The sequence below is a fragment of the Triturus cristatus genome, chromosome 5_2 (genome assembly GCF_964204655.1).
Source record: "Triturus cristatus chromosome 5_2, aTriCri1.1, whole genome shotgun sequence".
Lineage (NCBI taxonomy): Eukaryota > Metazoa > Chordata > Amphibia > Caudata > Salamandridae > Triturus > Triturus cristatus.
The window spans coordinates 48079777-48092552 of record NC_140588.1 but is presented as its reverse complement, the minus strand read 5'-3'; the positions used below and the strand labels follow the sequence as shown (position 1 = coordinate 48092552).

General features: G+C 46.6%; 1 protein-coding gene across 10 annotated transcripts in view; it reads right to left on the bottom strand.

Moving 5' to 3' along the window:
* The window catches only part of FHOD3 (formin homology 2 domain containing 3), a 1229746-nt gene that overhangs the window by 91822 nt on the left and 1125148 nt on the right, over positions 1-12776 (bottom strand). For all 10 annotated transcript variants that reach the window (XM_085606822.1, XM_085606824.1, XM_085606823.1 and 7 more), the window contains 2 exons: positions 5468-5587; positions 3933-4094 (listed from right to left, as the gene is read on the bottom strand). In XM_085606822.1, the coding sequence (XP_085462948.1) occupies positions 3933-4094; positions 5468-5587 (282 nt within the window). The remainder of the gene's footprint in view (positions 1-3932; positions 4095-5467; positions 5588-12776) is intronic.

The following is a 12776-nucleotide window of genomic DNA, read 5'->3' as shown; positions in this document are numbered from 1 at the left end:
TCAATTACTCCTGTGAGTCCTTCAAAAGAGACCTAAAACTCTTTCTCTTTTAACAGTATCTGCTAGTTTAAGTTATCTATACCCACTAATCAATAACGTATGAGAACTTGCTCCATGTGTCCCCCAGGAATGCTAAAACTTAAAAGCTCAATGCATACAAGTCCCATAACGCGGCGATATTGGCATCGGGAAACTCTGTGTTGTGGTGTCCACTCAAATGTTGCTAAGTAGCGTATTTTTCACCACAATATAAAAAATTATTCATTCAGCTTTAGTGCAAAATTCATGTTGCTTCAGTGGATCTGAACTATCGCTGCATGATGGGACTTGTATCCACTGAGCTTCATGGTCACGTGAGGACAATGTTATAAAGCACCTGTGTCCTGTTACCTCCATTCCTATGATTAAGGCAGTCGCCGAAACGTGCCACTAGAGTGTACCTGCAGCCACATTATTAAACAAACATTGCAGTTTTCCGTGGATTGGCCTCAGCAAACATTCTTTGTCATATAATTTTAAATGTAGTAAGAAGGAACTGGCAGATATATTTTTTTAAATGCCTGCTTTAGATATGTGAAGGAATATTTCTGACTTCTAATTAAATAATTGGGTTACATGTATGCCACAGAGTCACCGCCTTCCATCCAGCATTGCATCACACAGTCATTTCGTTTTTATTCATATTAAATTTTCTCAGAAATATATTTTGGATAAGTATTCAAATTCGGTTTTGCTAAATTTGAAAAGACTAAGATTGTGGCTACTAAAAGCTTAACTAAGTTATGACACAGTTCCCCCAAGTCCCTTATGGAGGGGTCCTTTTCTGCCATTTCAGGATGGACTGTTCCCATGTCAGCAGGGTCATTACTGATTTGTATAAGGCGGACCCTTATCCAGAGTGGCACAGTGGATGAAAAATGTTGGGTTGGAATACTACCTCAAGCGATTGCCAATGGTTGGACTTTTTGTAAGTATTTTACCCATCACTTATTTTTGTAGTCATGAGAATCCCTGCAGAACCATCAATATCTCATGAACCGATAAACAGATATAAAGCCATCCTACCTCAATCCTAATCTATACCTGATACTTCAGTAAATGCCCCTTCTTTCAAAATCGGACCAACTTCTTTTATTATGTGAGCCATTTAACAATAGAGAAATTGGATGTCCTAAGATGGAGCTAAATGTATTCAACTATCTACCAATCAAATTTTATTCCACTGGAATCATAGCAGAAGAAACAACCATAGCAGGAGTAACTTCAGCAAATTCACATCATGATACATTAGCTAAAAGCTATGCAGATGTTAATTCTTTGCAGATGTTCATTTATTTAATGCCACGAATATCCAAACCAGTAAAATCCAAGTAAACGTTTTGCTAGCTAGGTCAAGATTCCTTGAGGGGATAATACCAGCATGCTTACCCTCGATCTCATTTGCATCAGCAAACTATAATACACAGAAGTAATAAAATACTCAGCACACAACAATATCAAGAAGTACAGCTCACTAAGTTCGTCAAGACTAAAAGCCTAATTCACAAAGGTAAAGTACACTTTTGTGTAAGTTTACGTTTGTTTTGGTATTCACAAACATACAGAGACTCATCAGTCAGAGACATCTATCTTTTTATGTGCAGAGTTCTCCACATTGCCTGTGGAGTCTGTGCAGTCATAAATATACTATTAACCCAGTGTCTGTGGATACAAAAACATAGATCCATGCCTATCTTTTAATGTGCGGAGTTCTCTGCCCTGACTGCGGAGTCTTCGCAGTAGTAAATTTACTATTAACTCTGTATTTGTGAATACCAAAACAAACATAAACTGACACAAAAGTGTAAGTTTACATTTGTGAACTAGGCCCACAAAGAGTAAATGGACTATAGAAAACGCATCAAACCAAACTTCATCTTTGATCTGCATTACAGGAATTAATAATTACAACAAGCTGAGTAAACTCGGATTTCTCACCCTCCCCACCAAGGTGTTTTAAATATTGAAACAAGAAACAGTAAAAGGCTACATTTTTGAATAAAATTGACTAATATTCAGCAAAAACCTTGAAATACAAACCAAACTGAGAAGGCCTCAAGTACTACTATACGATACAAAAGTCAATCTATAATAAACATACTAGATTACCCGTTTTATTTGGGTGACACACGCTAACTCTAAAATACAGATGTAGTGCTCTCATGAACAGATCTTGCTGATGATTTTGTGTTAGGCTAATTCTATTTATTTAGTTATTTTATTTTAGTGTTTTATAGAGCGCGAACTTGACTCGTGAGGGTATCAGAGCGCTTTACAAGGTTTACAAAAATAAATTTACAGAAGTGAACAAAAAGGCTTAGAAATACAGAAGTATACAAAACTATTGGAGAGGGGCAGGGGTGCTGGACACATAGGGGAAAGAGGGACACGTGTGTGTGGCTACAGTTACAGTTAATCAGTATAAAACCCAACAGCTTCTTGGTGGAGTGAGTAGGTGAACTGAGGACCAGGCGATGGTCTTAGATTAGTCAGGCTCTCTGTGGTGGTTGAAGGCAGAGATTAGGGGAGGAATTTTCCCATGAGGAAAGTTTTGGCCTCCTTTTTGAAGCTTGCCAGAGAAGGTATTCTTCTGATGGTGGGTGGGAGAGAGTTCCAAATTCGTGGTGCGACCCCGGAGAAAGCCCGATTGTAGATTTTTTTTCTTTAAAAAACGGGCAGGTTGGAGCAAGAGGTCTCTGGCGGAACTGGAGTTCCTGCTTCCTCCAGATACCACTAGGTTCTGTGCAAGATAAGTAGGGGAGTTTGCGTATAGAGCTTTTTGTGTAATGAAAGCCAGTTTCAGCTGTATTCTGGCCTCTAAGGGGAGCCAGTTCAAAGCTTTCAGATATGGAGAGATGTGGTCGAATTTCCTAGTGCCGGTAAGTAGTCTGGAGGCCGCGTTGAGGCAGGCTTTTAAAGGTGCCAGGGAGATCTTGGGTAAACCCAAGAGGGTGGAACAGCCATATTCCAGCCTAGAGATGACTAGTGCTTGGACTGCCATTTTTAGGCCAGGAGCATCGATGAAGGGTTTCAGCTTCCTTAGGTAGCTCAGGTGGAACCTGACTGATTTAGCCATCGAGTTAATGTGGTCCCGCATGTTCAGGTTGCAGTCGAGGATTATTCCCAGAGATTTGGCCGAGTCCACGATGGTCGGTGTGCAGTTTAAGGCTGTAATGGCCTTGAACCACATATGAATCTCTGGGTTGGCTTTTGTAGGGGAGATTAGGAGGAATTCGGTTTTCTTTGTGTTGAATTTGAGTTGGTTAGAGGCAAGCTATTGGACGGTCAATTTCAAGGCCTCATTCTGGGAGAGGATCTCCTCGAGTGATGAAATTTTAATGTATATTTGGGTGTTGTCCGTGCACATATGGTAGGAGATGTTAGCGGTGCGAAGTACTTAGGTAAGCGGCTCGAAGTAGAGATTAAAGAGGGTGGGGGACAGGGTTGATCCTTGAGGGACTCCAACCGTGACTGGGGAGGAAGCTGATAGGTTGCTGTTAATTAGGAATCTCTTGAGATCGGTTGTGGAGGAAGAACCTCAACCTGAACAATTCTATACCATTCTCTATGCACGCTTGGTACTTATACAGCAAGAATATAGTTGGGCGTACATTTATTGAGATGCTGGGGGGCATATAAGATCATGTACATCAAGTGGTGACTTAAACCTTTAAACTACATAATTACATCACATTTCACACATATATGTTTTTATACACAGGGAGATTAAGTGATTTGCCAGAATCACAAGACTTGTAGTCAAGTGAAAAAGATGACAATGTATGCCTGTCAAGGAGCTACAAAATTCTGTGTTCAAGGATAATGTAGGAAAAATATCATCTGCAGTAAACACAGCCAGTTTTACTTTTTTGTTGTTGTTTTGTTTTACATACCTTGGCTGACCTTGTGATGGCCCCGATTTCAGAATAGAGGTCTGTGCTCTCTGGATACTTTTCCACCACCATGGTGCAGATGTGGTGCAGAAGAGACTGCTTATGCACTGTGTCCTTCACCTCGGGAACCTTTTCGAGGTAGCTCAACTCAAAAGCTTTGGCCTGTTATAAGAAAAATAGTATAGCTTGGTGTGTTTGCTTCGGGGCCCTGGCATTTTAGTAGAATGTAAATAAGCTTTCAACCCAACCTAGATATAATATGATATGGTAGTGAAATGCATAAACAATGTTTAATAAATATTGAAAAAGATATAGTAACCAGTTTCCTTCAGTAGCCCAGAGGTTTTGCTATTCATGCTTCACATGAAGATTTCTGGAGGAGCAACAAACTCAGTGGCCAATGTCTGAGTGCAGTACAGAGAAGTAAAGCCTTCATTTTCATGGACATCTTAAGGATTTTGGGGGCCCTAGGCCAAACGTATCCGGGGGGCCCCTGTTCAGAACAGTTTTGAATTTATGATCCAGTTTCAGCTCTTTCATGCCCTCTTTGGCCAGGTCATTGACAGTAAACAGGCACACTTGTCAAATTCTAAGGCTAGTGATGCGGGTTTTAAAAATTGTAACACAACAGCTGACTAATATTACTGTATATAACCTCAGTGACACCCTCCCATTTCTCATGATCTAAAAGAAATGTTTTTTAATGGCTGTAGCATGAAATATAAACGCAACATTTCTCTGCAAAAGGCCTGTACTAGACTCTCACACATCACCTACATTAAAAATAAATTAAGGGAATAAAGGTTTTTAAAACGATCTGTTTCAGAATTATTCAAGGTCATCAGAGCTAGACTCTCTGCAAAACAGAAGTTACTCTATCAGGGGGCCCAGTGAAAGGCTGGGGCCTTGGGACAGAGCCCACTTTACCCATGCCTTAAAACGTTAATTTGGTGTAATGTACAGCAGGACGTTTCTGCGCCGGCGCAGATCTTTTCCCCCAAACCGGGTAATGCCTTGCTCTAGAAATGGCCCTGCTAAACAAGCAGACATTTGGAGCTACGCTCTCAGACGTTCAATTGTGGCATGGGCAGGTGCGAAAATAAACTGCCGAGTTGTATTTATTAAGATCTAATTATTTGAGGGGAAAGGGGTGAGAGGGTCGCATATTTCCCCTTTTTTGTACTTCAACATTAAAATAATAAAGTGATGCAGCAAAATAATACCCCTCCACAGTACTAACATGTATGCGTGTGCACTCATGGTACATGCAAAAGCATGCACAGTTACTAGAGAGCAAAGCCCTCACTCCAGTGAGATTTTAAATTCATCAGTGAGTTGATTCATTGTGGTGCACGGACACGAGAAGCAGGGTATAACGATATTTCATTCGAAAGAAACAGAGACTTACAAACATAACATGCTCCATCTACACTTTCTCACCCCATATTTCCTCTGATATGTCGACTTAAATTTGAGTGTCAATTTTCAGGTATGTAAAGAGTGAAAGAAGTTAAAAGGCAGAAATGTACACTTACATTCGTCCCATTGAGGAAGTTTCCAATGGCGAGTAAAGTCGAGAGAATGTAGCCTAAGGTCTTATTGCTCTCCAACTGATCCATACCTTCCTTCAGGTCCAAAAGTGGTTCTGCAACTTCCTGCAAAACACAGAGATGCAAGCGATAAGCAAAGCTCTTCTTGTCTCTGAAAAAACAGGGCAACATTACAAGTATGAGACAGGTCACGGCTGTGCTGCTGCAACAGGTTCAAGGACTTCAGTGCTATATTTTTGCCAGTGGTTGTGGGCACCAGTTGAGATTACCACCTGACTGTAATGTCACCAGACAGGCCGGTATGTTTATGTCACTGTCAGCAAAAAAAAAACCTAGAAAAAGGCAGCAAAATCCAATATTTTTACCTTTTGAAATCTAAACATACATTTTTTGTGACAAAGGGAGAAAGCAGGGATGAAAAAGAATGAGGAAAGAAATCTAAGGTGAAGGAAGAAAGATGCACACGTTGAGATAAAGACTGGGCAGCCTTTGGTGTTCAGCAACCCCGTCATTCGGCAGCAAAAACAACAGGCTCCTTATTTCTTTTTTTAACTACTTGAGCAGCCCTTATAAAGGCTGGCATTTTGTTCCCATGCCAGCTTTCCATACATGTGTAGTGTTTTGGGCCCTAAGCCCTCATGTAAGTAGAACGATGACACAGAGGCATGGTTATAGTTTGTATAACAGGTCCTAATCACATGCGCCTGGCCCCTTTTATTGGCAGGGACACATGACCAGCGACACCTGTGATGGATAGGTTGGGGGTGAGTGTGGAGGCCAAACCTCAAGGAGTTACTAGAGACACAGTGCATTTATTGGAATACCAGAATGGGACCCGCAGGACACTACATCCCTCCCAAACTTTATTTTTAAAAAAACAAGTCCAACCTGTGGGAGTGAATAAACAAAAAAGCGAAAACACTACTGAGTCTTTTCAGGCAGAACACAAGACACTACAGGATCGGCAAATAGGTGCAGCTGGGAGCATCCAGCATCACGGCACACAGCCTTGATTTCACCAGATGACTCTGGGCACGATTACGGCATTGACAAAGTCTGGATTTCTCTTGAACCCCTAGTTGTGGGGTCACAGTCCCTCGATACGGTGCTGTTTGATTCAGCCTGAGCTCATGGTGTTGGAGTGATTCAAACTGGGGAGTGCCTCAGGAGCAGTGGAGGAGTCCACTGCAAAGATTTATTTGAAGGCACCCTGGCACCATGGACAGCAAGCTGACAAAGACGGAGGACGACAGTGTGATGGTTGGGAGTCTTCCTCGGCGGCCTTGGTGCTTCCTGGTGCCTACTGGTGGAGCAGCTTCAGACTTCTCTCTCATAGCAGGATTCCCTCACATGATAATTTCCTTGAGGCCCTTTTCACTGGGCTGCCACAGGACTGATTGGACTGTGCGGAGCCTCTCCTTAGCTGCACGAAGGGGTCACTGAGGAACTGCAAACAGGACCACATCCAAGTTGCTTGTTCAGCCACAAAGGGTAGTTGTCTCATGGTCTGGGTGCTCTCACCATCAGAACTCAGGTGCACGGCATCTACCAGATAGTCTTTGGGTGACCAATCCCACTTCGTGACCTAAGTGCCTCCCGGGGCCTGTCATGAAGCAGCTGCATACGCATCTCTCATGCGGGGATTCCCTCACACCAGAATCCCCTCGAGGCCTTTGCCCCTGTGTTGCTACGGGACTGCATGGGCCATGCAGGGCCTCACTTAGGCCGTGTAAAGGGGTCGCTTCGGAACTCCCAACAGGACAATGGTCGAATGTGTTTTCTTCAGCAGGACTCAGGTTCACTGAGTTTCACAGATGATTTCTGGATGCCCAGCCTCTCATAGAGCCAAGGATGCCTTGTTGCTCTCCGGGTGTTTCGCAGGCATAGGGCTCCACTCTGGATGTGCAGTGATCCTTAGGGGTTTCTGGTGATACACTGGACAGTAAAAACAATCACTGATGACAATCTGTGATATTCTGTGTCATAGGCCTATCACACATAGGCCTCTCCTCATCTTTAGTCGTCTTCTTTGCGCTGTGGCAACATGGCATCGTGCCATCCTCTTCTGCTCATCAATGTTTTCTTGCGTTGTGCCCTTGTGCCACTCTCTTCTCCTCAACTCTTCCCCAATGCGGCATCGTGCCACTCTCTTCTCCTTGACTCTTCCACAAAGTGGCATCATGCCACTCTCTTCTCCTTATCTGACCAGGCCACTTGCTGTGGTGTTCCCCTCACAGCAACCTCCCTGGTCACGTCCTATTCATAGGACTGTTTCTCTTCTTCCATTGTGGCCTCTCACAGGCCCGGTCCCTTCCTCAGGGATCGCCTTGGTGCTCCTCTCCCTGAGTGGAGGGTCACCTTTCTTCCTTCACCTCTTCTTCACTCAAGGGCGAAGTGCTTGCACCTCGAGGCCACGCCGTTGCAGCACTTGGTGCGGCCTAAGTGAGAGCGTGCTTTGCAGGGTCGGTAACTCTGCATGACATGCGCAATGACGGGCCAATGGTGGCCATTCGCTACTGAGGTGGCCAGTTGGTGTGACCTTGTTCTTTCCCCTTTCCATTTTCTTTTTCCTTTCTCCGAGGGCTCTCTCATTTCAGGTGCTGGCAAACAGTCTCTTTCTGCGGATAGCCTCTTTTTTCAGGCCAATGCACCTTGAGCGTTCTCTGCTAGCCTGTGGTTTAGTCGCTCATGCTGCTCTCATCCTGGACTCTTTCTGATGCACATGGCATAGTCATCACTACCTTGGCTATACTTTGCTTGGCTGTGGCAGCTTTGGGCTTCTTGGCTCTCTTTGTTGCATGGGGGTTTGCAGTCTCTTGTCCTTCAATAGGTTGGCAGCCCACTTGGGTGAGTATGGCACTCTTTAAGTCAGTCTCTCTCCTTACTCCGCTGTGGCACAGGACGGCCAGTGTGTCAGTCCTGGAGTGACAGTAGGCTACCACCAGGGGGCTTCGGTGCCCTTCAGGCCTGTTTTCTCTGCACTGTACCAAACTGCTGCAACAAGAGGTATGAAGAGGGAGCCTACCGCTACTGCCGCGGGCTCTCCTACTAGCCTGGCAGCAGTGCAGCTCTGTCCAGTGCAAAACTTGGTGGGGCCCACCTCATGCGTTTCAATGGCTGGGTGCGGCATGAGAACTCACTGCTAGGTGGCACTGTGATCACTACAGGAGGCCACAGCAGCAGCTTTTCTGAGGCTGCGAGCCTTCAGCTCGTGCAGCCTCAGACCATTCAACACGGAGATGGCGTCATACCATGGCCAGCAGAGTAACGACTATCAGGTAGGGTGGCGTGCTTGCACAGCGGCCGTCAGTGTGCTTAACTGTTCTGTGCTAGGCTGTGGGGGCATTACGAGGGTTGCCCTACTTAGTCACATGCACAGCTCCTGCGCGGTGCAGCAAATGGCCGCTCGAATGCACTGAGGTTGCTCCTTCCCTCTGCGGCAGCCTCTCTCACACCACGGACTGTGCGAGGGCTAGAGCTGCAGACGTGTCCTCACGATGCATGGCTGTTCTTTGCATCAGGTTAGCCCCGTTCAGACCTGCTGCCTAGAGGTGCTCTGGTATGTGAAACTGCAGTTTTCAAATCTAGGCCATGGCAGTTTTAGGTCTCGCCTAGGCAGCGCACATGCGCTGCTCTAAGAGATGACCTTTTGAAATCGGTCTGCTCCTTTTCAAGCACACTCGTGCTTGTGCTGGCATCCACCTTGCGGGAGCGAGCAGCGGCACGCATGCTAATTGAAAACATATGGCTCTCATGCCGCCGCTGCTCGCTCCCGCAAGGCGAATGCCAGCACAAGCATGAGTGCTTCAAAACAGCTGCTGCTTGTTTGAGTTCCAGCAGGCAGACACAGCATACCCCCCGTTTGTAATTAACATGGCCCCGCTTACTTACATTTGCCTGTGCACTCCCTCAACCCCTCCCACTTGTTTATTTCGCGGGCGCGCGGTAGAAAGCATTTCCAGGGCGTCACTTCCGTTCTGTGCACTTTCCCCCTCACCCCTCCCACTTATTTATTTTGCGGGCCGCTGTCACGAGCAGGCCTCCCTCTGTCACCACACACCGGGGCTTCAAGAGTGTACGTCAGGAGACGGGGCGCAGCTCGAGACCTTCAGAGTCTGCCGGTGTGGGCTTCAGTGCTCCACACAATATATCAAAGCTGCTTACCGCCCAGAAGCGGTAAAACTTGCGCTGTGCGTTATGCCAAGTCCCCACACCCGTACTGTGCCTACAGTATCTGACTTCTAACCACACCAAATAAGGCCAGGGACCTGCTTGAGATGCAGTCAGGGTATGGGAGCCTCCTCGGAATGCCCCACTCTCTACCTCCCTCTTGTCACTCCTCCACCGTCCCTGCACTTTCCCTGGCACGCTAGTGCTAGAACCGCCTAAAAGAGATAGTTAACAGGCTGGTGTCTCTTTTTCCTCCCCTTCCACGCCGTGTACTCCCTCTGGAACCCGCACTGCAGGTGACCTCAAAGCACCCCGGAGCAGCTCCTGCGCACCCCGGTGTCCCTATCAACACTCCTCGTACTAGAGCCCGCCTGAGCGCCTCACTGTCTCGTGTTTCCTCAGCACCGTCCTCGCACAAACCCTGCCAGCTTCCTCCGTGGTGATTATCCCCCCTCAGTACCGAGTGCTCTACTGTAGCTGAGCCCAGTCAGCCTCCGTGCCTACCCCTCTGCCGCTCCTCCCCTCCTGCCTGCAGTTGGGTAGTTGGAAGGTACACAGCCGGCCCGGCCGGGCCCTGATTGGCCAAATGGAGAGGCAGGAAGAGGCGGGGTCCCAGGCTGGATGACTACATTCTTAGAGGCATTCCCGCCCTCTTTCTCTCCCTAAAACACCATCCTCCTCCCAGGCAGTGATTCATCCCTGAGCCAGCTCTGCAGCTGCCAGAGGGCTGAGAGGACGCTTAACCCTTCAAGTCGAGGGTCCAAGGAACCAGTAGTGTCTAATCTGACTTCAATCGCTTTTCTTTTAACTTCTGTCTTTACTTTCAATGCATTCCTTCATTTAACGTAATCCCTTTATTGTAACCACCCTTTTTCCTTTCTCTCCCTTCCATTATTTCCATCACGGAATTTTCATGGTTTCCTTTTCTTTTTAAGAGTACTTGTATTTCTGCACTTGTCTCCCTTTCTGAATTTATTCCAATCACGCTCTTTTTCCCCTATTGTATTCCTTTTTAGGTCTCTGCTACAGTCAGCTGTCTGCCGTTGAAAATCTGATGTGGAAAGTACCAAAACCTTTAGTGAGCTAAGAGCCAGTGCATTGCTTACTATTAGATAACTTTTTTATCAATCTTGTTCGCTTTTTTATCAATCTCACAGCCAATAGCTCTAGCTAAACACTTAAAAGGTCCCAAAGGCGAGACCTATTGGCTATGCCAATGCTTGTTCTAGTTCTCTGAGCCATGCCTTTCTTTTTGTTTCTTACGGGTGGAGCTGCACCACTCCTACTGTCAGGGTGCCACAGATCACACAGCAGGACACCACTCCCCATGCCATCAAGTCTCTCTCTCTGGCACCGCGTAGCTCACCGCTTCGCAGCAGGGAGGTGAGGCGCCTCACTTGCTCAACAGCGGTCAGAGGCTGGGTTGTGGGACATCACAAGCTTTATTCTTCCAGGGAGTGGGGCTGCTTACACTACACCATGGCGGTCAGCTTTGTCAAGGTTGCATTACTTTGAGTGCAGTCTCTTCACGCTGTGCCCCGCCGCACTCCTCTCCCCTGAGGCAGGCGAGGGTTGCACTTCCCAGTAGTGTCCTCTTTGTTTAGGGGGTTTGCAGGGCCACTTGCTCTTCTCACTTGCGGGCCCGTCACCCACTTCACTGTCAGAGCAGTCCTTTTTCTGCCTATGCGGGCACTGCCGGAACGGGGGAGACTTCTCACCTCTTGCAGGAGGTTCGGCAGCATGGCTGCCCCTCGAGCGCAGGGCCAGCTGTAACGCTTACCCCCATTTTTATTGACCTCACACTGCAGGGTTGGTTCGTTTGCAGATGCATGGGCATCACCATGTGTATGGCTGCAGGTGCCTCACCAGAGGATGGTGGGGTATGCAGTGAATGGCCGTTTCCCACCCTGCATCATTCGGTATCATGCTGGCAGTAGGTTTTGGGGTGAGCCTTTAACTTTGGTTACTCTGCCCCCCCCCCACAACGTACTAAATAAACTGCTGCCAGCTCGCACGCCGGGTCAGACCCGCTTGTCGCCATTGTAGGATCTTCCACCCTAGACCCTCATGTAAGTAGAAGGACAACACAGAGGCATATAGTGTGTACAACTACCCCAGGGCTCGTGAGCCCACCCCCTTTTATCGGCAGGGTCACCTGCCCGGTGACACCTATGATGGATGGGTGTGGGTTGAGTGTAGAGGCCAAACCACGGGGAGTGGCTGGTGACATAGTGCTTGTAATGGAACACTAGAACGTATCCAGCAGGACACCACAACACAGAAACACATACACACATCAAACTAGGATATATATGTACATTTCCAGAAACAATAAAACAAAGGATATCCATAGACCTCTGTGATTTTCATACTGTGACGAGAGTGCATTTCTAGCTTGCTTTCTGTATGGCCCTCTGCGTGCAGAGCAGCGCTGTGCCTCCGACTCTGACCCTCGTGAGTTTTCAGTTATCAGTGAAACTGGATAACGTGACAGCTCTTTAAAGTTTGGGCTGCAGGAACGGCACAGTCTGAAAAGCCTTCTTCTTCAGATAAACTAAACAAAACTCTTGGTTTACCGAAATAGGAAGGCGAATAGGGTTACCGGAGGCGTGACAGCCGCCTCGAGCACAGATGCCCCATAAACATGGCACTTTGAAGAGGAGGCGCGTGCCCCGTATGAAGTATTGTGTTAGGAACGTGACCTTTTAACTTGAACCGCTATAATGTCCATGTCAGTGTGCTATTCTTGGTAGAACACGCACGATCGAGTGACCCACGTAAATCTACGCCAGATCCTCAGGAAATGTAAAACGCTTAGTTGAAACGAATTCACCTCGCTGCATTCAAGACTGTTTGTTTAGTTTGTGTGACAAAGTGCATGTCGTTTCCTGTGGTATTTACTTGTAAAGTGATTTCAAGCAATCCCAAACCGACATTTTTTCGTTTTACGAGTTAATTTGTTTTTGTTTTATTTTATAGCCATTTGCTCTCTTTCAGATTGCCAAAATTAGGCAATGCCTTTTTAACACGTGCCAAGATGAGCCCGCCTGACTCATCGAAACTTGTGGGAAACTTTCATGGGTTTGAGTCAGACATAAAAGGCATATAAATTCAGATTCTACAA